At 46.2% G+C, this 24,087-nt stretch overlaps 1 protein-coding gene across 2 annotated transcripts in view; it reads left to right on the top strand.

The window, feature by feature from the left end:
• The window catches only part of LOC144822417 (multidrug and toxin extrusion protein 1-like), a 762,229-nt gene that overhangs the window by 242,267 nt on the left and 495,875 nt on the right, over nucleotides 1-24,087 (top strand). For both annotated transcript variants that reach the window (XM_078679904.1, XM_078679903.1), the window contains exon 2: nucleotides 23,657-23,758. In XM_078679904.1, coding sequence (XP_078536030.1) covers nucleotides 23,657-23,758 — 102 coding nt within the window. The remainder of the gene's footprint in view (nucleotides 1-23,656; nucleotides 23,759-24,087) is intronic.

Genomic DNA, 24,087 nt, shown 5'->3' with positions numbered 1-24,087 from the left:
CCCTTCGATTCTGTCTTCCCTAAGGGGGTGTAGATACCTGAGTCTAACCCACTGGAGGACCGTGTTCTGGATGGCTATGTACCGGATAGTACCATCTCCCTAGTGTATAAAAAACGGATCAACCATAGAGCAGACCTTTTGTTGCTACTGCGAGATCAATGGACCCGTGACGGTCTGGAACTAGATGATGAAGATTGGCAATCTGCGATCTCCTCACCGAAGGAGGTCGCGATTCCGGCTCGCCTGAGACTGGTCCAACTCAAAATATTACATAGAGTATATGTCACGGGTCCCCGCTTGGTTCAGATGGGTTTTTCTGAGGAGGGTCTGTGTAGGCGGGGTTGTGGCCAGCTGGCCACGTTTATGCACATCATCTGGGAGTGTGGGAAAGTGGCTGATTATTGGTGCAGCGTCCACAGTGTGCTTCAGGAAGTTACGGGTGTCGCACTTTTGCCTGAAGCCAGGCGATGCCTGTTAAATGTTTGGGAGCTCACTGATCATACTGTAGCCGGGACGCAATGGGTAACCTTGGGAATGATGATTGCTAAACGCAATATTGCACAATTGTGGGGATCCCAGCTGCCTCCTACTATCGAGGGTTGGATAGACGACATGGATTGGTGTATGTTCAGGGAAAAGACTGTATACGTGGCTCGAGGTCGTCCCCGAAAGTGGCATAAAATCTGGGCCCCCTGGAATCGCTATAGAGGAGATATCTGTGTACCACCTGAGACTGTTGTATTTGATCCCCCGATTTCCCCCTGACCTTGACTGCAAAGTATATTTGATACCTCTTATTACTTCTTCCTCTCCCCTCCCCCCCCCAATCATATTCCCCTTTTATATTGTGATCTGTGTACTGATGGTCCGCCCTTGTACAGTCTATTTGCTTTGTGTAATTTATTGATACCTTGCTGTTTTCTTTGTTTATTTTTAATAAAAAGAAATATAAAAAAAAAATTTTTTACTGCATGGTAGCCCCAGATATTATTAACCACTAGTAAGTAAGTAAACTTTTACTGTTTTAGGTTAATTAAAACCATTACAAAAAATACATTGAAAGCACGTATCCTCAGGTAAAATTTAAAAGAAAAGGTTTTAAAACCATAAAACTTTAGTTATAAAAGTAATAGTGCTAAAACAGTGTGATATGGGAGGTGAGCGTTGTCCATTGCGACTAGTCTTTGCCATAGTTCCTTAGGTCAATCTGGGCCGAATTCATGGCTTGTTAGTTTCAACTCCACTAGTTTCAGGAATTTCACCAACTTTCCATTTAGTGGCGGAAGACCTGGATCAAAACAAGCGAGAGCTGCTTGTTTACGTGTGCGAATTCTTTGTTCATTAAAGGCAGTTTTTAGCAGGGCTGCTCTTTCCTCTTTCTGCCTCGGGCAGGTGCATAGCAGATGTTCAAAGTCTTCGTTCCTTGCCTACATTTTGTCCCACAGTTCTTGCTCAGCCATGGTTGTAGATGTGGTATGGCTGGTAGAATTCCTAGCCTATGTTTTAAAAAGGCTTCTTTAGTTTTCCTGCCATACCCCAGACCAAAGTATGCTTGTAGCCCCGGTGATTTGTATGTACACAGAGTCGTCCAAGCGTGACGCCTGTGGGAAAAGGTGGCTTTGTCTCCCACATGCGAATGTCTTTTTACGCTCTTATTTACTACATGCTTAAATTGCGCTTGCGATAGTGGAGTTTCCCATAATTCTTTCAGTCATGTGACAGTCAGGGACTCCTCTAAGTATGTTTTCGCCGGCATTTTGGAGAAGCTGCTCAAGTCTTGCCAGAGCTGATGGTTCAATGTATTTTCTGGTGAATTTTTTATTTTATGCCAGCACTTTATATATGACCCTCTTCGTGCGAGCGTTTGGCGGGTCAGTCCAAATTCAAACCGGATCTGGGCTAGTGAGGTGTAGGTTGGCAGGTTAAAGAGAAATCTGTAGGCCTTTGAAATGGTTATGTCGAGCAGTTTCGCATCTGTACCTCTTAGAGCCTCGCTGCCGTACTTGATAGATGACTCTATTTTGACTTCAGCCACGCGGAGCAGTGGCAGAAGAGTGGGACCGTTCAAGTTTGACTTTAGTTGATTAAGTGTCGTAGCTATCAGCATACCTTTTCCTCTTGATGGCCTCTTGTTGGTTTGAATAGCGCCCTCCTTTGTCGACCAAGATTCCAAGATATTTGTATTCCGAGCAGTTTGCGAGTACCTTTGTTCCAAGGAACCAAGTGTGCGGCTTTTTATTCCCAGTTATAGACAAAACTTTTGTCTTGTCAATGTTCACTTCTAGTAGATTTTCTTCGGTGTATCCGTGCAGCGTGTTGATAAGATTCTGGAGACCTATTTTCATGTGGCTAACCAGGACCACATCGTCTGCATAGGATATGCTAGGCAGCGTTTTGCCCCCCAAACGGGGTGAGTGCAAGTTGCAAGCCTCTAGAGCAAGTAGCAGGTCGGCTGTAAATAAGTTAAAAAGGGTGGGCGCTAAAACGCACCCTTGCTTCAGGCCTTTTGTGGTCAAAATGCGCCTAGAGAGGTGTGTGCCATTCCCAAGCTTTACCTGAACCCACGTGTTGGTGTGCAATTTGATCAAAAGGTTTAGTTGAGGCGCGAGGATCCCCCAAGAGGCCAGTTTCCTCCAAAGGTTACCTTTGTCATTGTCAAATGCCGCCTTGAAGTCCACAAAGCAAAGGTGGAGAGCCTGATTATTTACCCTTGCCTTGTCGATAAGTAGCGAAATTGCCAGCAGATTTGTTGTTGTTCCCGTGTCTCTGCAGAATCCCATTTGGCTAGATGGAATTAAGTTGCGGTTTGTTGCCCATTCGCACAGCTGGGTCAGTAAGAGCCCCGCGAAGTACTTATCCTCGACGTCCAAAAGTGCTATCAGGCGGTAGTTTTTTCGTAGTGATCTGTCCCCCCCTTATATATTGGTGAAATGATTGAGCCTCTCCATGAGGCAGAAAGGCTCCCGGAGTGGCTAACAGACATGTAGAGGGGGGTCAGCGTTTCTGCCCAGTATTCCGGCTCAAGTTCAAAAAGGGCCGGGGGAATTCCGTTTGGCCCTGCTGCGCTGTCTTTTCTTCCTTTGGAGATTAGTTTCCTGAGTAAAGCCGCAATAGTTCCAAATTTGACTTCTTCCCGTGGTGTTGTTATTTGTGGGGGTTGGCCCTCTAGAGCAACCTGGGGCTTACTTGTTATAGCGACCTGTTGGTTAAAGTGTGTGTCTAAGAAAGATTCCCATGAAGATTTGGTTGTGTGGGATGTTATTACGCTGTTTTTCGGATTTAACATTTTGTTTATTGTGGACCAGAACTGGGCGCTGTTGTTTCCCTTTGAGTCGTAGTGAAGTTTGGCGCAGAGGTCATCATCATTGGATCTTTTGACTGCCCATTTCAGTTTTTTAAGGTCCGTCCTGTGCTTGTGAAGCTGTGCAAGAAGAACACCATCCCCCGGGGCTTTTTCTCAACAGTCTTAAGGATTTATTGATCGCTTTTTTGTGGATTTTTAACGCTAGTTTCTGGGTGCTCAAGGTCTTCCTTGTGACACCCGAGCCGGAAAATGGAAAATGCCGTACAGTTGTTGAGTATTTGTTTGCAAAATCGGCCGTGAATTTTTCCCATCCTGCTACTGGGTTGCCCGAAGGATAGTTTAAGCTGTTTAATTGAAATTTTGCTGCTTGAAGTACCTCCACCGTGTTTGCGGCCGAGGTTTTGATTCGCTTAAGGTTTATGGTGTAACTGGCGTGTGGTCCTGTTGGGTTTGAAATGATTAGGTCCGGAAGGGCACAAATAGAGACTTCTTGGGGGCGGTGGTCACTATCACCATTGTCCCCTAGGTTGAAGCCCAGTACGTGATGAAAAAGTGGAAGAGAGACTAACGTGAAGTCTATTGTAGAGGTTGCGTTGCCTGAGTTGAACGAGGCCACAGATGGGGAATCTTCAGGAAATCTTCCATTTAGAACCCTCAGGCCCATGTGTTCCAAATCTTCCAGCAGCTCCTTTGCAAGCTTGGGGATTTTACCATGGCTGCTGAATGATTGGATTGGAATGTTCCAGTGGTAAGACTGGGCCTGAATGTCACTGTTTAAGGATGACCCGAAGATACATTGATTGAAGTCTCCGGAAAGAATTAAATTGGATGAGGTCCGCGTAGACATGACATAATATAGGTGGTCCATTAGGAGTTTCACCTCTTGTTTATTCTTTTTTGGATTTATGTAGGTGTTAATCAGCTGAACCTCTTTCTTCTTTCCCCCAAAGTTTAATGAAATCCCAACTGTGTTTATAGCCGGAGAGTTGGTGGTGAGTGCCTGCACATTGCCAACAGTTGAGATTTTTATGTAGGTTGCTAGGCCGCCTGCCAGCCGTCCGAACTTGCTTTTCCTTGTGGCTGGGGAGTGGTAGCAGGTGTAGCCCTCTATGTGAACCGGCTCCTCCAGCCATGTTTTCTGGAGGAGGATGATGTCGAATGATTTCACATATTGTAGGACTCAGTGTCTGCTGCTTTGTTGTTAAGCCCATTTAGGTTCCACGAACATAGTTCCAGGTATAGCGCGGCCGAGCGCAGGCCAGACTCCGTTCGATTTCCTTGTCATTGAGGATTGCTTTGTGTGTTGCTTATTCTGAAGAGCCGGTGTTCGACTGTGCTGTACGAATTAACCACTAATTCTGCTTCTCATTTTCCCTTACCCCTACCAGTGCCTGACAAAAGTACCCCATGTCAGTATCCCTTCCCTTAGTTACACACATTGGGTGTGCACTACATACTAACGCATTTCCCCTTCTGTATCAGTTATGCTCTTCCTTATCTTCAGAAGGCATAAACCTTGTTGCCCTAAATAGACAACCCACTGTTTTGATTTACAGGTGTGCCCAATCAGTTGGTCTTGATGAGACCCCACCAATTATCTGACTCCATTGATTGTAAAGAGGACTTGTGCTCAAACATTGTTTACAATAACTTGGTTGTTTATGTGATATTTGTAAACCTTTCTTGCTTTATTATTTGTTCATTTCACTGTATTGTCATTTTTGGCTTTCTTCAGTTCTGTTCACGTGGGACATGTAGCACCATCTGCATTTATTCGCATAAATACAGACTAAAAGTTGACATTTTTTGGGTCTTCTCTATTAGCGTCCTACTACAGTCATATCATGCCATTGTGTCTATTTAATACATAAGCTATACATATATTTTCCGATAGGAACCATTGTTTCATTGATAATACTTCTGACAAGTGTGGCCTCTGGATACCCCAGAAAGCACTATTCTGCCAAAACCCAATATGGAAGAGCTCTTCTCATGATGTTTGGAGTTCCCTAGCCCAACCAGAGGTGTGGCTACCAAGGGACTACACACCCTCTGAACAAATAGTTTGTCAACAGCTTTTGCCTCTCTGCTGAGATGCCAGACTGTCTGCTAAGATAAACGAGCAGTCACTTCAATGTGTAGCTACTATTTGTCGCTTGAAGGTGTCTTTCCCTTTGAAGCTCACCTTTTGGGCTTACACCCACTCTGGACATTCTGCCAGGAGGAGGGCACTTTCCTATGCTCTGCAGGTCCTTTGTTGTTCTTCACACTTGTTACCAGGAAAGTAGAAGTCTGTCTGGGACTGCTGGAAACTTTGGTCAGCAAGTGGCGACTTTCTAAAGTTGCCGTTTGTGAAAAAGTTACATTAAGTTCAACTTGAATAACAAGTCTTGTTAAATGCAACAATTTGTTTGCTTGAAGTACCATATTAAGTAGTACCATTTGGAAGTTAGCACTGCTGAGCTGTCAGCATGTAGCTCCATGCTCGCCAACAGGGACACTAGTCTTTCCACAGTAGAAAACAACAATGCAGGGTTTTTGCTGTCAGGAAATGTAAGTTTAATAAAACATACGTCCATCTTTTAAATATAATGCACCATGCCTTTAGGGCTCAGTAGGCCTATCTTAAGGGTGACTTACAGATATTAAAAAGGAAGGTTTGGGCTTTGCCATTGGTTTAAATGATTTAGCAATTGACAAAGCTCTCCCAGTCTGCAATGGCAGACTGGGAGTCATGCTTTGCTTTGTCATACTCGTGGTCAAACAATAAGTGCTATAGTCCATGAGGAACATTTAACTCACACGCTGGTACATGGTACCCCTGGTACCATATAGTAGTAAAATATAAGTAAGTTAACTTATGACAATTTGAGGTTAACCAATTAGACAAACACATTTTAAGGGTCAGAACATTAGCACTGTGGCTTTTTTGACAGGACTCATTGCACCTTCGACGCCAAAAAACCAGCACCATCAGTCAAAGATCTTGGGGATGATCATGCAAAAAGAGGCATTTCTTTATAGTAGTAGACCACCTTTAGACAACAGCAAACCTCCAGACATTTTGGGAGTTTACTATCAACTAGCCAAAGTTGCACCGGATGCTTTTGCGGAGGCTTCCATTCATTGGAGCTTTCCTAGACACTGATCACTGAGAGCAATTGAAAGACAATGGAGGCACACTCTTTCCGCTGCCCACCTCGAACTACTAAGAAGCACCAGAAACTCCTACTACAGAAAGATTGGACATTCAAAAGCTGACTTCATATGTAAACAATCAGACCAAGCTAAGAATCGCCCGAATTTCTTTTTTTGAAATAATCAAAGCTCAATCTAAGGGTGTCTCCCACTCCCCCAAGCTAATCCAGAAACACTCCACAATTGTGAGGAACTTGCCGCCTTTTTCAGAACAAAGACTCAAACTTTAAAGACAGACCTACTTAACAACCTATTATCCCACACCCACCCACACATTAACACCACGCTGACCACACCAGTGACCCCGCCTAACTGCTCTACAAAGCTCGACCTCAGGAACAACGCCTCCTGGACCACCTTCAACTTCGACAGCGAAGAAACTATCTTAAACACGCTCATGGCTTTGACTCCCTCCAATCATTTCACAGATCCTCTCCCAGCAACCACTTAAAGACCTTCATGCCGCAGCTAGTGCCCCTATGGACGAGGGTTATAAACACCTCCCTTTTGCAAGGAATCACCTCAAAGTGGGTCAGGTATCCCCTATCTTAATGAAAGTATCAGCAGACCCGTCAGACCTGAATAACTATCGCACAATATCCAACATCTCGACCATGGTCAACCTACTCGAAAAATGTGTCCTCATGCAGCTTAGTAACCACATTGACTACTTCAACCTGCTAGATCAATTTCAATCTGGCTTTCGATCAGGGCATAGAACCGAATCAGCCATGACCCACATTATAGATGATGCTCTACAAATACTGGATCAAAATAAAGCCTGTTTGTTAATCCTACTTAACTTATCCTCAGCCTTTGATACAGTCAAACACAGCAACCTACTAGACCTTTTGAAACATAGAAGGGGTTTATCTGGAAGAGTGTTAAACTGGTTTACTTCCTTCCTCCAAGACAGAATGCAAAGATTCAAGATCAACCAATCTTTATCTAGCCCCACCCAAGTCACCTTGGGAGTACCCCGGGGATCTTTCCTCTCCCCAACAGTCTTCAATCTGTTTATTGAACCACTCACTGAGCTTCTCACGTCTTAAAACATCAAATATCACATGTACGCCGACGACACACAACTCTACATTAAGGTCCACTCTCTTGAAGACATCAAGTCCCTTAACACTAAAAACAGAATTCCTCCTTATCGCTCCCCCCAAACAAACAGACATGATCCGCGAGTGGATGCAGCACCTAACTGCACTCGATGGTCAACCTCTCATCATTGATTCGCCGAAATCCCTAGGAATAACTCTGGATAATAAACTAAATATGCAGAAACACATCAGCGCTGCGACTAAAGGAGCCAATTTTCAGATGAACACCATGAGAAAACTGAAACCCTTCATACCCGCGAATGACTTTTAATAGGCAGGTCAAACTCTAGTAATTCCCAGAGTGGACCATGGGGGTGTCGCTCTCTGCAGCCTTCCCAGATCAACAACCGCTCCGCTAAGAGCCTCAATCAATACATTCGCTAGACTCATCACAGGCTCCAGAAGAAACTGCCACATTTCCCCTGACCTTCGTGCTCTGAACTGGTTACCTTTTGAGGCCAGAATCCATTTGAAAATCACCTGTATGACACACAAGGCTTTGCACTAAAAAACCCAGAGATACCTTTGCGGAGAAGCTAGTACTATCGGGTGGTAACAGAACTACTAGGAGTTCTGATAATCTTCTACTTAAACCACAATGTTTCTCCTCCAAGAAAACAACTTACAATCGTACCTTCTCAGGTATGGCCCCCAGGATTTGGAACGCCTTGCCCCCAGAAACAAGACTGAATCCATTCGCTGCTTTCTTAAAAAAAGAAGTGAAATCGATTTTCTTGTCCAGATTCACTTGAACTTTCTTATACACTCTTGTTGATATGTGCTAGTCGCTAACAGTTACCAGTAATGTATTCACATAGCTCATCATATTTATATGTATCTGTCAATCACCTGCATGTGCCCAGTAAATCGCTCTGATACCCGCAAAGGTCATGTTCGCGCTATACAAAAGTGTCAAAATAAAATAAAATAAATTGCAGTTCAGAGCATTCACTCCTCTGCAGTGAGTCCATAACATTGGGGCTATGATCCCAATGTTTCAGCCTAGGTCCTAGATCTCAGTTAGAGCAACTTTTAGGATTCTTGGCCTCTTAGCCTCCTGCTTTCTTCATCTCAGTTACACCAGATGGAACATGTAGACTGTGCAATAGAATCTGAAATTCCAGTTGACCCAGGGTCAAGGAAATCTGACAGAGGTCACCCAGATCTAGGAGGAGGTGCCTCATGATCTCCAGTTGTAGCTACTCAAACGCCATTGGTTCGGCTTCATACCCCTCTCCCTTTTCCAGCCAGATCTGGCATCGCCCTTACTCATGCAAAGCTGACGGTAGTGATGAGTCGTGATTGCTGGGTGGGAAGGTCAACTGGGGAAGGTGGAGATCAGAGGATGCTGGTCTCCAATGAGCTCCATAGCAATCTGTTATCGTTCCAATCCAATCATGTGGCTCTGAAGGACTTCCTGCTTTCCTTCAGGGTAGGCTGATGCAGGTTCTCATGGACACCACCACTGTCACGAGGTATTGCAGCAAGCAGGGTGGAGCAAGGTCCTGTGCCAGGATGCTCTGCGCCTGTAGATTTGGTTGTAGTGCCAGGGAATGTCCCTTATCACAAAGCTTCTGACAGGGTTACTGAATGCCATAGCAGACAAACTAAGCAGGCAGCATCTGGTGGATTATGAGTGGAATCTGCATCCTGACTTGGTGCATGGCACCTTCTAATGGTGGTGAGCCTTGGCTAGCCATTTTCAGTACCATTGAAAACACACATTGTAGAAGATGTTGCTCACTGGAATTTCTGCAAGAACACTTGTGAGGAGATGTGTTCTCCTCTATGCCTTCTTGCCTCTGCTTTATTGTCCTGAATTCTAAAAAGCATGAAGAACAACCGGGCCAAAGTCAACCAAGTGGCTCCAGATTGGGCCAGGAGAGTGTTGTACAGGAACTTCTCCGGCATGAGCATCTGATCCCTGATCAGGTTTCCACTTTGTTAGGATCTTCAGTTGCAGAAAAAGTCCAAGATCCTTCGCCCAAAATATTTCTACATGCATGTAGACTGAGTGGTGGTAAATGACTGCATTTAGGGGCAGATGTATGACCTTTTTTGTGGTTGCAAACAGTAATTTGGACCATTTGTGACCTCAAAATTGGTCAGCCCCATGTACAAACAATATTTTGCAAGTCGCTAACCTAGTAGCTACTCGCAAAATATGGTTTGCGACTCGCTGTTAGGAAGGGTTGTGCCAAGGGCGTCCCTTTCTAGTAGCGAGTCCAGTATCAATGTACTATTGTTTTCGACTGCATTTGCGGTCACAAAACACTCACAGTTTACCACCTACTTCAAGTAGGTGGTAAACCATTCACAAACGGGAAGGGTCCCCAGGTGACCCCTTCCCCTTTGTGAATGGGTGCGCAAATATTTTTTAAGAGCAGGCAGTCATCCCAGGGAACACTGCATGCCCTTAAAAAATGAAACTGAAAAGTTAAATTTTTCTTTTTTAAATGCATCCCGTTTACCATTAGGAAAACAGGCTGCATTTAAAAAAAACTGCTTTACTGAAAAAGCAGTCACAGACATGGTGGTCTGCTGACCCCCACATGCCACCATCCCTGTGAGTGCTAGCCATTCCCAATGGGGTCGCAAATTGGGCTTGCCTCCTGGACATTGATGAGCCATGCAATTTGCGACCCCATTGGAAAACGCAAACAGTGTCTGAGACACTGGTGTATATTCAGTTTAGCGAGTCGTATTTTTGTGCAGTTTGCGACTCGCTAAACAGAAAGGTCGTACATCTGGCCCCTGATCAGCAGCCTGATGTGGTGGATGGCATCCTTGTCAGTGGGCACCCTTCCAGGAAATCCAGTTAAGGTGGTTGAAATAAATTTGTGGCCTTGTGCAGCATTCGTAAAGTTGATCCAGATAAGCAAATCTGTTGGCTGTTCTTTTATTTGTTACAGCTTTTGGCCCAGCAAGGCCTTGCTGTGGACACTATTAAATATTGTTTGGCGGCCCTTTCAGCATTTCAACATGTACCTGACCAACGGTCTTTATTTAAATCACCTTTTGTGATTAAACTTATTGAAGGTTTGACAGACATGTTCCATCCTAAGCTGTTTATGATGGCACAGTGGGACCTTAACTTGGTCGGGCATTTCTCATGGGGACACCCTTGCTCACTGTATGACTTTGAATATTATTTTCCTCATTGCAACTATGTAAGCCTGTCAATTGAGTGAAGTCCAGGCACTGTCAGTGCAACTGCCATACACCAACTTTCTCCAGGAGAAGTTGGTGCTGAGGACTTAAGCAGCGTTCTTGCCAAAAATCGAGACTCCTTTTCATGTTCAGCAATTCAACAATCTGTTAGTGTTCTTTACCTAACAAAACAACAGGAGAGGCTCCATTGGGTGGACCACAAAAGGGATTTGAGCTTTTACACTGATCTTATCAGTAAGCACCTTATTGATGAACAGCTTATTGTGGGGTTGTCCAGGGTGATGAAAGGGAAGGCTGTTCAGATGAAGACTCTTTTAGGGAGGATAGTCCTTTGCTTAAAAAGGCTGCTATGCACTGTTCAAGAAGAAGCTCCCAGAAAGTCTGAAATTCCATTCTACCATGGCTAAGACTGCTACCATTGCACTGGATCGTGAAATGCCTGCCCTTGGCATTTTCACGCTGAGACATGGGCATCAATGCATGCATTCACAAAGCACTACATCCTTGACAGCTAGGTCTGAGGGTAGGGTTCCTTCCTGGAAGACGTTTTGGTCTTAGTCCAGTCCACAGACCCTTCACCTGAGGAGGTACTGCTTTAGTATCTATTCTAAATCAAGGAATTTGTGGTTAGGAGTATCCACCAGGGGAAAAAGTTACTTACATTTAGTAGCACTCTGAGCAGATTCCTCACTGTCCTCCACCCTCCTCATCTCTAGAGTTGCCTCTTTTTATTATCTGTTAAGGTCCTGTGAGAAATTATGTTATTAGTTGAGAGGTGTGGAAGCCCCACTCAAATGACAAACGGAATCCTTCGCCTGCCATGGTGAACCACAAAAATCTGTAAATTAACGTGTGCTTAACCCTCTGGTAGCATAGTGCATAGCAGTCAGGCAATGTGTTAAGTATGTATGCAGCACACACATAGTAATACAGTTAAAACACAACACAAGAAAAATCCCACATCAATATAGCAAAATAGAGTAATGTTTAAGAAATAACATGACACTAGAAAAACAAAAATCCAGTTGGTAGAACTGGAGAGATGGAATTTCAAAGATATAAGTAAATATAGTATCTAAAATCACAAAGTGCCAACTGAGGGTATATAGTTGCACTGGACTGAGATTAAGTCACAAGTTTAGGCCAACCGGCAATGGAGCTAAGGCACAGGAGCACGTTTTGTCTGCTAGAAGTTGCACCCTATGTCTTTGGTGCAAGGTCTGAGTAGCGTTGCTTTGCAAGACATCATGTCTCTTGGCGTCAGTTCCAACATCGCTTGCAGCTGTGCAACGAAGCTTCGCAGTACTTTGCGTCGCTCGGCATCATTTTCGATAAAGCTTGCAGTTGTGTGGCCAAGCTCTGCTGTAATTTGCATCTCTCTGCATTAGTTCTGATGAAGTTTGCAGCTGTGTGGTGAGGCTCTGTGGAGATTGGCATTGCTCAGCATCAGTTCCAATGAAGCTTGCAGCTGTGCAGTGAGTCTATGCATCACTGGCAATGGTTCCCAAGAAGTTTTCAGCAAGGCATTGTTGGGCTTTTCATCACTTTTGGCCAAATTTGATGGAACCTTCAGTTTGGCAAGGAAGAGTTCTCTCTGATGCTAGCCAGGGGTCTAAGACCTGGGGAGGCACCACTTGTGGATCAGGGACTCACTCTAGCAGAGGCCATCAGGGCTCAGGCAGGTCCAGTTGCAGGTCCAAATCAGTCCTCTGCAGAAGGTCAGTTGGGCAATTGAAGGGAGGCGTCTGGAGCTTGTTGTGTCCCAGTAGTTCAGAACAGAAGGTAAGTCAACTAGCCCATGGAGACACTCTGGCGGACCCGGGTTCAAGGAGCAGATACATGCTTCCTGCCTCAGGCAGCAGTACAGTCCTTCCAGCACCAGGGCAGCCTTTCTTCTGAGTCTTTCTTCACTAGGTCCAGAAGCAGTCTTCTGAGTGGCACAGGAGGTCCAATATTTGTACCTGGTGCTAGTCTTTGAATTCTGGAGACTCCATATACGACCACAACATCTGGTTCTGGAAAATACTTCTCTTCCCCTGCAAAGCCTCCAAATAGTCTGTCGTTTCTTTGTGTGTATGCTGAAGGCAGTCCTTCTAAATGTAAACTGGGCTGGGCAGAGCTCCGCCTCCAAACATCCTGGCGGGATGGCCCATTCTGCCAACAACTAGTCCCCTTTTGTCTCACTGTCTGGGAAGAATACACAAAAGCCAATATTCAGAGTCATGTGAGCCAGGACATAGATAGCAGACACTAAATGGTTAGGGCAAGAAAATGCCACATTTCAAAAAGTGGCATTATCAGGATTGTAACTTAAAATCCAAATTTACCATTAAAGAGGATCATAACCTAGAATTTATTTGAGTGTAAAAATAATTTTCCTATCTGCTCCCAAACTTAAGTTGTTGGATTTGCCCCTTTCAGCAGGATCACCCCCAAACATTATGCCTTCCTCCACCCCTTTTCGCTAAATTTGTTTTGTTGACTTTAGGACTCTAGCTAACCAGTACTAAAGTGCATGTGCTCTCTACTTAAAACATAGTAACATTTGGATTATCCACAATTGGCATATTAAATTTACTAATAAAACCCTAGTAGAGGGCACTATATGTGCCTAATGCCTGTGTAAATTAAATGCAATGAGTTGGCATGCAGCACTAATTGTGCCACCCACTTTAGTAGCCTTTTAAACATGTTTCTGACCTGCCATTACAGAGGATGTGTGTGCAATTTTAAACTGCCATTTTGACTTGGCAACGTACCCCTTTTGTCAGGCCGAAACCTTCCTTTTTAATACATATATAAGCCACCCCTAAAGTAGGCCCTGGACAGACCCTTGGGCAAGGAGCATTGTATTTAAAAAGTAGGGAATGTACTTTTAAGTTTTACATGTTTAGGTGGTGAAAAACTGTTAAATGTGTTTTCACTACTGCAAGGCATATCTCTCCCAGAGGTTAACATTGGGATTATCTTATTACATTTTATAAGTGAAATTTCCAATTGGGAAAAAAAGTCCAGACTGGTGTCTCTGGATTTACAATTTAAAAACACAACTTATTGGATTTTAAGTTGCAAGACTCAAATGCCATTTTTAGAACGTTGCTATTTTCTTACTTTAATCATGCTGTGCCTTAGCTTGTCTCTGAATAAACGTCTGGGGTGGGTGACAGCTGAGATTTGGGCATTCCCTCGAGACAGCCACACACAAAGAGAGCTTAGGCGTTCCTGATGTGCCATCACCAAGTTTATAGGCCATCCTGAGTAGGATGGGAGGGAGGAGCTGACACTTGCAACTGAATAGGGCTGTGCCTGTCCCTACAAAAATAGCTGCATAGCCCCCTGTAGTGAGTCCGGAGCCAGGGCAGGGACCATGTGCACTTCAAAGGCCTCTCTTTGAAGTCTCCTCCACTTTAATGATAAAACTGGGTATAAGTACTGGATCCCTCACACCATCATCGTATTACACATCTGGACCTGTGGACATTCTGCCAGGAAGGACAGCTGTACTGCTGACAGGACTGTCACTCTACTGGACTCTGCTGGATTTTGCTGGACTCCTGCTTGGCTATGCCTGCCCTGCTGCCTGCTTCCCTCCTTGCCTGGGAGTGAGAAGAACTGGACCTGCATCTCTACATGCCCAGAACCAAAGTGACTCCAATTTCTTGCCTGGCTTGGCTCTAGTTCTGAAGTCTTAGGGATATCAAAGACTTCCAACAACCCTTCTACAGCCTCTGGGCTCTACCAACTGTGAGTTCAGCACTGCCAAGTGGCACCAATAAAAATTGGGCCCTTAGAGGTGGGTTTTCGGGCTATGGTCTGTTACAATCCACACATTGACGTTTTTGCATCAGTCAGAATCGACGCATTTCACCTTGACACCAATGCATGCGAGTTGCAGCCGAAGATGAGGACATCGCATCACCCTCTGCGCAGTTCGACGACGATGCATCACCTTCATCTGGAGGGGTTTGCCGATGACACACTTCCGACTGAACGGATTGTAACTGTTGCATACATCCAGCTGGATTAAGGACACTGCATCACTTACAACTGCTTCTCTTATTGGGTCCTCAATGACGTCTCATCCTCCATCCAAAGGTACTTTTCCAGCGGGGCAAGGTTGGTCCCTGTATCTGACCAGGACAAGCCTGGGTGCCAGACGCAATCAAGGAAATTAAGCACTATTACATGTACTGCACTGCACACAGGACAGCCACAAACGTGTGCTGCCCTGGGGGCAGCGGAATAAAGTGAAATACAGAGCGGCTTCGGAGCAGCTGCTCTGTGTTTCACTGTGCAGGCGGCAACCCACCTGCACTTTTAAGAGGATTAGAGATCCCCTTGCAGACGGGTGCAGTCATTGACTGCACCTGCCTGCAAGGGGATGTCTGGGGGCTCCATTAGACCCACTTTTCCCCCTCCAGATGGCTGCTATCAGGGGACGCTCTGTCAGTGCGCCCCCTAACAGCTTCTTTGCCTCAGTGCCTGTGTTAATAATACGGCGCTGGCGCAGAGGCAAAGGGATTCCCTCATTTGCATGGGGCATGCCACCATTCAAATGAGAAAGAGATAACAATAAGGCAGGGTTTGTCTTCAGCAAATACATTTTAAAAACATAAATATTTTTTTTCAACTAAAGTAGACCTGTGGTTTTTCTTACATTAAACTCAATTCAGCCGAACTGAGTGATATGTTCATTCATTAATTCATTCAATTAATATAACATTTGTTAAAATTAGTTTGCAGCAGACAACCCCTGCCTTATTGTTATCTCTTTTTCTTTCCCTGACTAAACCAACACAGAATAAGATTTTGTGATAACATGCAATTATTTCCAAAGTGAGTTCCATATGATCACGTGTTGCAAGCTATAGCTTAATACTCAGTTCACAAGGACATATGGGTCTCTCTTGTTTTTTTTTAAATGGCCATGCAAATGAGGGAACACCCTCTGAAGATAGTTCTGGCACTTTATGGGGACGCACAAGCATCTGAGGCTCCTTCTGTAATACCTAAGTCCCCCTGGTGCATGCAAAGCGGGCGCATATGCCCATTGCGCCCCTGTGGCATCTTGTACAATATGGCCCCTGATGTTTCTGTTGGCACTTTATGCTTTTAAGCACTATATTTAAATGTAATCATTAAAATGTAACAACTCCGGTTCTACTTTTTGGATTTATGTAGTTTTGGTCTTGTTTTGTTCATTAAACCATGCTCTATTTTTCTAACCGGGTGTGGATTAATGTTGTGTGGTGTTGTAGCTGTTTTACTGTATTAAGTGTTGCACAAATACTTTACACATTGCCTCTTAAGTTAAGCCTGACTGCTCTGTTCCAAGCTACCGGAGGGTGAGCACAGGTTAATTTATGGTGTGTATCTGACTTACTCTGACTAGTGTTGTGGTCCCTACTTGGACAGGGTGCATACCTCTGCCAACAAGAGACTCAATTTCCTACATAAAGTATCACTTATTAAGTGTAAGTAATATCCTAAGAGGGAGATAGGCCCTGCAACAGTAAAAAACAAATGCAGGAGTTTTTTACTACCAGGCCATGTAAAATGTAAGCCCACATGTTCTACTTTTTACATACAATACACCCTGCCATATGAACCTTTAGTGCCTACCTTAGGGGTGACTTATATGCTTTAAAAAGGTAGGTTTAGGCCTGGCATAAAGTGTATTGTGCCTGGGTGAAATGGCAGTTTAAAACAGCACTACACGCTGCACATGCAGGCCTGAGACATTTTTTAAAGGCTACTTTGGTGGGTAGCAGTGCTTCAGGCCCTTTAGTAGCATTTCATTTTCATGCCCTGGTTTCATGTAGTACCCTTTACCAATTCCAATTCCAAAAATTCTTTATTTCGGCCACAAGGGCCATAAAAGATGCAATAAAAAAACAGTACATACTTTTAAAACACAGTATTTACAATAAAAGTAGAAATGACCTGCTAGGCCTGCATAGGTACAGAATACAAAATAATGTAAGTCAGGGGGACATTTTCTTCCTTATTATCCATGCTGCCATTAGAAATTTTGAGACCGCAAACACAATATGGCCCAGAGTATTAGTCTTCAAAACCCTGTAAGCCTGTGGGTACTTCCTAAAACCCAAGTTCCGACACAAGGGTGCTATCCAGCGCCTCCTCGGGCTCCGGTAAGCATAACAACAAAACATAATGTGCAGATCATCTTCGTCGTGGGCTATACAGCATGGACAGAGTTTGTCACCCCCTGCAGACCATTTATAAGTAAAAACTTTGGTGGGTAGTGTACCAAACCTCCATTGCAGGAACAATTTCCTTGCCAAGAGAGGAAAAATAAAATCCATAAAAGGTTCAAATTCGTAGGAATTTTTGGATTCTAAAAAATGTCCCGTCAAGGTGCCACTATCATGAGCATTAACCATGGCAGCAAGGTGTTTGTTCTTGTACAGCTGGGCAAGGGTTTTTCGCGAAATCCTTTGGCATCCCTGGGCTGGGTCATCCCATAAGTCTGGCAGGTTCAAGCTAAACAGTTCCGACTTGATAAATGCCAGCCAGGGAATTTTGCTGTTGGCATTCAGCCTCATGACTTGAATAAGGTCCTGTCTATAGTGATGCAGTTCCTCGGTGGTCCAAATCCGATGCCAGAACTTCACAGGCTTGGACAGAAGATCCTCAGCAATAGAAGGAAGGCCCAGGTCGAGTCTTAAGGGGAGGAGTGGCGTACCTTGCGAAAGCGCAAGTAGGCGTCTGAGAAAACAATTTTCCACCCCTGCCATGACCTTGCCTGCTTTGTGACCCCACAGCTCACTGCCATAAGAGGCTGCTGCCTTCGCTTGTGACCTGTAAGTTTCCAGGGCCGGGCTTACAGGCTTAAAGGAGGACTTATTGGCCACCTTCAGGAGTGCGCCCGATAGCTGGGAGAGTTTCAGCCTAGATCTAGCTACCTGGGAGTCCCATGACAAGTTTTCTTGCAATGATACCCCCAGATATATAAAGGTCGAGACCCTCTCAAGAGTGGTATCCCCCAGTGTAGGGTTGGGTCTGGTTTTGGTGGGGGGGTTGAAGATCATGAACTTAGTTTTTCCCGTGTTCACCTCCAACCCATGCTGGCGACAAAAAATGCCAAAACCGTCCACAATCCTCTGTATCCCCATAGGGGATTTGGAAAGCAGGAGGGTGTCGTCGGCAAACATTATTGCCGGGACCCTCCTGCCTGCCAGGAGCGGGGCGTCATTGTCTTTAACAGCGTCAAGATGTTGAATGACGCTGTTGATGTACAGACAGAACAGGGTCGGGGCCAGGACACAACCCTGTCTGACGCCTCGGCGGACCGGGAATTTGCCCGAAAGCTTTCCATCCCTCCCACACCTTACTTGTGCAAAGTTGTTCTCATGCAACCTAATGATGATACTAAGAAGGTGTGGGGGTACTCCTAGGTTGTTCAGAACCTCCCATAGCTTGCCTCTAGGGACGAGGTCAAAGGCTGACCTCAGGTCCACGAAGACCATGTACAACCGTCCTCCCTCCAGCGTGACCGTCTTCCAATATAGGAGAAGGAGGCGGAAAATTTGGTCCATGGTCGACGTGTTCTTCCTGAAGCCAGCCTGAAGGGGGCTCATGATGTCGTTGTCCTCCACCCAGTCTGTAAGATGGTTTAAAATGAGGCGCGCAAAAAGCTTTTGGGGGACATCAATTAGGCTAATGGGCCTGTAATTGGCGGGGAGCAGAGTAGATCCCTTCTTGTGGATTGGAACAATCTCTGCCCCAGCCATGACCCGGGGATCGCCATACCTCCTAAGATGGCATTAAAAAGGATAAGAAGGTATGGGCCCCAGATATCCGGGTGATGCCTAAAGAGATCCCCGGGTAACCTATCCAGGCCTGGCGCCTTCCCCAATGGTAAATGCTCCAGGGCAACTTCCACTTCCCCCAAGGATAGTTCCATACCAGAAACCTGGGAGCCCGGAGGGACTTGGAAAACTATGTCAGGGCAAGAGTCAGTGTCATGATAAAGTACCCCGAAATAGGCCTCCCAAACCGCGGGGGCAATATTAGGTTCGATTGCTTTATTGAGCTCCCCTGTCCCATTGTTTACAAGGGCCCAAAATTTCCGGGAATCCCTGGCTTTTAGGGCATCATGGAGATCCTGCCAGTGGTTCCAGTCCCACTCGGCCCTGGCAGTCACCATCACTGATTTATAGTATTTCCTGAGGTCACATACCTTGGCCTTATTGGACCCCTCTTTAATTGCAGCAATAAGCTCAGATTTTGCTGCCCTACAGGAGGAGGTATACCAGGTGGGAACATGAGTCTTTTTCTTTCGAGTAGGCACCACCGGGTGGAAAACCTCAGCCAGATCCCTCACTAGGTCCTGGTGTATATTACCCAGTTTCTCATTAAATTCTGGGATCCTTGGCTCAACCAGAAGTGCGTCCACCTCCATGAACCTTGGGAGTGCCCGCTCATATAGATTGATAATGGCCTCTTCTGAGCTCACCAGCTTCCCCCACTTGACCCGGCGCCTATTTGTCGTGAGGCGCAGTTCCCCCACGTCTTCCCCTCGCTCTACTAGGGATACAGCCGTCGAGGGCAGAGGGCACTGGATGTTTAGACAGAGGGCATTGTGATCACTATCTGCCCTGTTTAACACCACAAAGTCAAGTACTTTTGGCCAGAGTGTAATGTCCACCATGATGTAATCTAGCCTCGACTCATGGCCCCTTCTGTTGAAGGTGCACACTGAGGGGGTATCGGAAGGAGTACGACCATTACAGGCCCTCAGTGCGCAATTCAAGGTGAGGGAAATGAGCTGAAGTGCTAGGGGGGACCAGGCTTTGGGGTGGGGAGAGGACGAGGGTGGCACCCCCCAATGATCATCCTCGGCCGTAAGGGCACCATCCAATAACCCCTCCAGAGGTTCAAAGTGGCAATTGAAGTCTCCTCCAAGCACCACCTTGAGGTCTCCTGGAAGTTGGCCCAAAAAGGAGGACAAATCGTTTATGGTTGGTGATTCATTTAGTGAGGCTACTGGACGGGAGTAGACGTTAACAATGGCCCACGATGGTTTGCCGGGCCATGTAAGCCGAACACACTGAATGTCCTGCGAAGACGTGTGGACCTGCTCCGCCCGGCACCCAGTGTGACTCGCAATCCAGATTGCCAAGCCACCCGATGGCCTCCCCCTCCCACTCCATTTGGCAGGGATTTCAAATATTTCGAACCCTCTCCTGGACTGGGTATCCCTCGCCCATGTTTCTTGGAAGAGGAGAATGTCACTGCCAGCTATTAGCTGATCCCACTCCGGTAGACCCTCCTTATTTGCAATTCCTGCCACATTCCAGGAGAGAATTCTCAACCCCTGGTCAGGAGGCAAGCCACCTTGGCTTCCAGAAGGTGGTTGCACAGCGACCAAGGATAGATTAGTATCTAGGGGGCCAGTGCAACAAACCGCGCTGGCGGAAGGCCCGACCAAGTCCGCCACCCCAGATTGCAGAATGTGGGCAGAGCTGATATTAGGAAGGGGTCCCAGTTGTCCCGCACTATCAGCCGTATCAGCCGTGGCAGGCAGTCGCTCTTTGGCGTTATCATGCCGATTAGGATCAGTCACAGGGGCTGTGCCCGTACCCACGAGACTTTGCACCACCTCATCCAACCTCTTCCCAGGGCCAGAAAAAATTTCCCTGGCTTGTGGTCAATCGACCTGATCCAAGCAGGAAAATCTGTTAGGATGTATAAAATTGGTCTGGGCAGGTGGTAGATAATGCCTAGGTCTGTAACGCGAGCCATCCACAGCAAAGCCTACTCTAGTCCACCCCTTCTTGCTCCCTGTCACCGTGTTACTATCACTAGGGTAGAAATATGAGAGGGGTACTAACTCAATATTGGACTTATCAGGCCTTACAAGCCAGTTGCAGATGTAGTTTGCAACATGTGGGCTTTTGAAGCTTAGGATGATGCAGTCCCCTATCCTATTCTTTGGGGTAATACCAATCCATGGTATCCTCCTTACCATCAAGAGCTCGCCTTTCAGGTTCGGAGGCAGCGGCCTATTGATACTAAGCCAACTGATAGCCTTATTACGTAAAGAATCTTGGGTCTCCCTTGTACCACCGGTTAGCTCAGGAACTCCTACCATAATTGCCGTATAGGGGACCGCTTCTGGCGGCAAGTTAACCACCCTGCGCCTATCGGTCGGGGGAGCGATACCACCAGTCGGTGCATTGGTGGCACCCGCTACCCCCCCGGTTGCGGTGCAGGAGGCGGCTTGGATCTCCTGGGAGCCGGGACAGGGGGCCTAGGCGCTAGAGGTAACAAGGGGCGCGCCTGGGAAGCAGACGCACCGATTGTGCTCAGCGATACCCTATTAGGGGCCTTAGACGTCACAAGAGACAACGGTCTATTCCCATGTGGATCCCCGGTGGCTGTAGGAACATTTGCAACTGGCCCAGGGCTTTTTCCAATATGGTTATTTCCCAGTGACTGAAGTCGATTCTCTATGGCATCCAATCTCACTGCAATGGGGGTTAGCAGATTTTTAATAATGGCTGCGAGTGAGTTAATTATTGTATCTGCACTGTTTGAACTTGCCCCCCCAAAAATGAATGGGCCCGGCGGCAATGGAAGTGAGACCGGGGCAAGAGAGCCCCCGAGATCTGACCTAGAGCCCGCTACGCTAAGATCAGGGGAAAGCGAAATATCTGTGCTATCTTCATGGGTTGATTCGACTGTATCAACTCTTGCTCTTTTTGCCCCCTTTGATTCCCTAGACCTTTTCCTTTTTGGCGGATGTTCCACCCCACTGTCTGCAGGTTCTAAAGGGAGCTCAACCTGTCCCGCTACAAGCATGTCTATTCCCATATTATCCGACATGGGGGAATGGTTGATAGTCCCAAGTGGGCGGGGGGAGTTCCTATCCCTCTGTGTTAGGGGAGTTCTTAATTGCTGGAGGACCGACTCAATTGTCTGATCTATACTGTCGAGTAGTGACATGTGGGTAGCGTCCAGGGGGATCGGTGTACTAGCATCTGTTGAGGATGTTTCCCCATGGTCCAGAAAGACGCTTTCAGGACCCATCAGGAGGTGAGAGTCTGTAGATGAGTGACAAGTGCTAATTTGGGAGCTCGCTTTTGGGAAGAATTTCTCCAGAGTACTTAAGACTTGTTGGGCCGACTTGCTCCGTAAAGTTCTGGACGCCATTGCGGGGTAAGTTACAAGGGACACGAGCTGGAAGCGTTAGAGGGGTGGCCCGGTCCGGTCTCTCCCGGCCTCTACCGGCCTAGAACGTCCCGCTCTTTGCCCGGTCTTCGCCCCGGTAACCGCCCCGCGCGCGTCCCGCGGTGCGCGTGAGGAGGTTCTCCTAAGTATGACAATGGGGCGTGGCACTGGGAGGGGGCGCGAGGCGCGGCGGGAAGAGGAACCAGCTGGCGTTGACAGATGGACTGCTGGTCCTCGCAGTCCCGCTCGCCTGCGCCTCTCGCCTCCGCTGCGGCCGGACTTTGCAGGTAACGTTCCCCCAAGTGGGCGTTGGCTCCCAACCACTCCTGTGGCGAGCAAAGCAGCAAAACAGAACAAACTCCTCACTCGAGCGGCACCCCTTTACTGTGGAGTTACAAGAAACTGACATGCTTATTAGGTGTAGGCCAATTGTGATGTGTTTTAGGGAGAGAGCACACACACTTAGCCATAGTTAGCAGTGGCAAAGTGTGCAGAGCCCTAAAGCCAACAGAAACAAACTCAACAAACAGGAGGGGGTCTAGGCAAAAATATCAAGGGGAGGGGGTGGGAGTACCACTCAGGGGAGTCCGGCTAACGGGTCCCAAGTTAGTACTCTGCATACTGGTACCAACACGTTGTCATTCTCTGTATCTGAGGGCATGGAAAGGGTAAAACAGGAAACTGATGTCAGCACCGAAGGGTGGCACTTACATGTTGCTTTGCTCTATTAATTTAAGGGCGGTACAGAACCAACACAGAGGGGTACATGGCCAGCTATCTGAGAGCAGAAGCACAGTTTATGAAACATGTTCTGGATCCATTCTGGTGCATGGGAATTGATCTACGGTATCCTACTCACTTCATACTAGTTGAGCGGCCCAGCAAGCACAACATAAGAACTGCTGGGTACTCACCACTGAAAAGACTTAAATGCATAGCAAGCATGTGAGAGAGGGCTGTGAGTGTAAACACAGTGAAACAGTCATAAGTAGGATGGGGCACAGCAGCAGCAGGACCTCCATGAGCTAACAGGTAACAAGAATGGTAGGGTACATAACATGTTGTACACGACCATCACCTCTGCTACAACAGTGACCACCACTATTATTACTGTCACCACTACCACAATTGTCACCGTCAACCTTACCACCACTATGATCATTAGGACCAACACCACCAGCATTGCTACTATCGCCACCACTACAACTATCACCACCACGTTCCTGTGAGTATGTGTATAACCACAGCAACCTCCATGCTCTTGTATGTGTATGCGTACAAACAAATTATTTATTTACAGTATCGTATGTGTGCATAGAAGAAAGTGTATTGTGGGCATGTGTGTTAGAGCCATTCTGTACATGCTAAATGTCATACCAAAAGGCCAGACCTGTTGGCTTTGTCAGTGCTTGTTTCAGTATATACCTGCAGAGAGGGAGCCTAAAGGCCCTTAAATGTAAAGTCCGTTACTCCACCATAACTGATATCTTCAGTTCTGTGTGTTTGTGTGTAGAATGTGTGGTTACAAAATTTAAAATATGAAGACTAAAAAAGCTACTGTGCAACCTGTTCTGTGTGAAGTCCACTCTGTTGGTAGTTGAGTGCTCTATTGTTTGCATACCATGATGGTCTTTTTTGTACTGCAACCCTTAATGCAAATCATTCTTTTCTTCCCTTACAGATCATATCACAGATGCTAGTTTTCCTGCTAACTCTAGTCAGCACCATGTTCTGTGGCCACCTAGGGAAAGAGGAATTAGATGCAGTGACTCTCGCTAATAACGTATGTATTCATTTTGCTTTGTATAATTAATTATAATTATACTGGATTATACTGGTCGTATTGCTGGATATACAGCCTTTTGTCTTGTGCCAAAACAGACTATTTCAGGGTGCTAGTTTTGGTATTGCTGTCCCTAGGAAAAAGGTGAAAGTTCCACTCTCTAATTTTCAATAGGAACTTCCGTTAGTGAAATGTGGAACAGATTAATATTTTGCATCCGCCTTAAAATCTCTTTTATGTTGGTTTATGCATTTCTTGTATACCTCAACATTTGAGCTTTCTTGACCTCGGTGCTATTGCGTGTTTAAGGAGTTAATTTGTAGAATGGC

The sequence above is a fragment of the Lissotriton helveticus genome, chromosome 3_1 (genome assembly GCF_964261635.1).
Source record: "Lissotriton helveticus chromosome 3_1, aLisHel1.1, whole genome shotgun sequence".
In the NCBI taxonomy this organism is placed as follows: Eukaryota; Metazoa; Chordata; class Amphibia; order Caudata; family Salamandridae; genus Lissotriton; species Lissotriton helveticus.
Note: the sequence above shows the minus strand (reverse complement) of the source record. Positions and strands in the feature narration are given on the sequence as shown.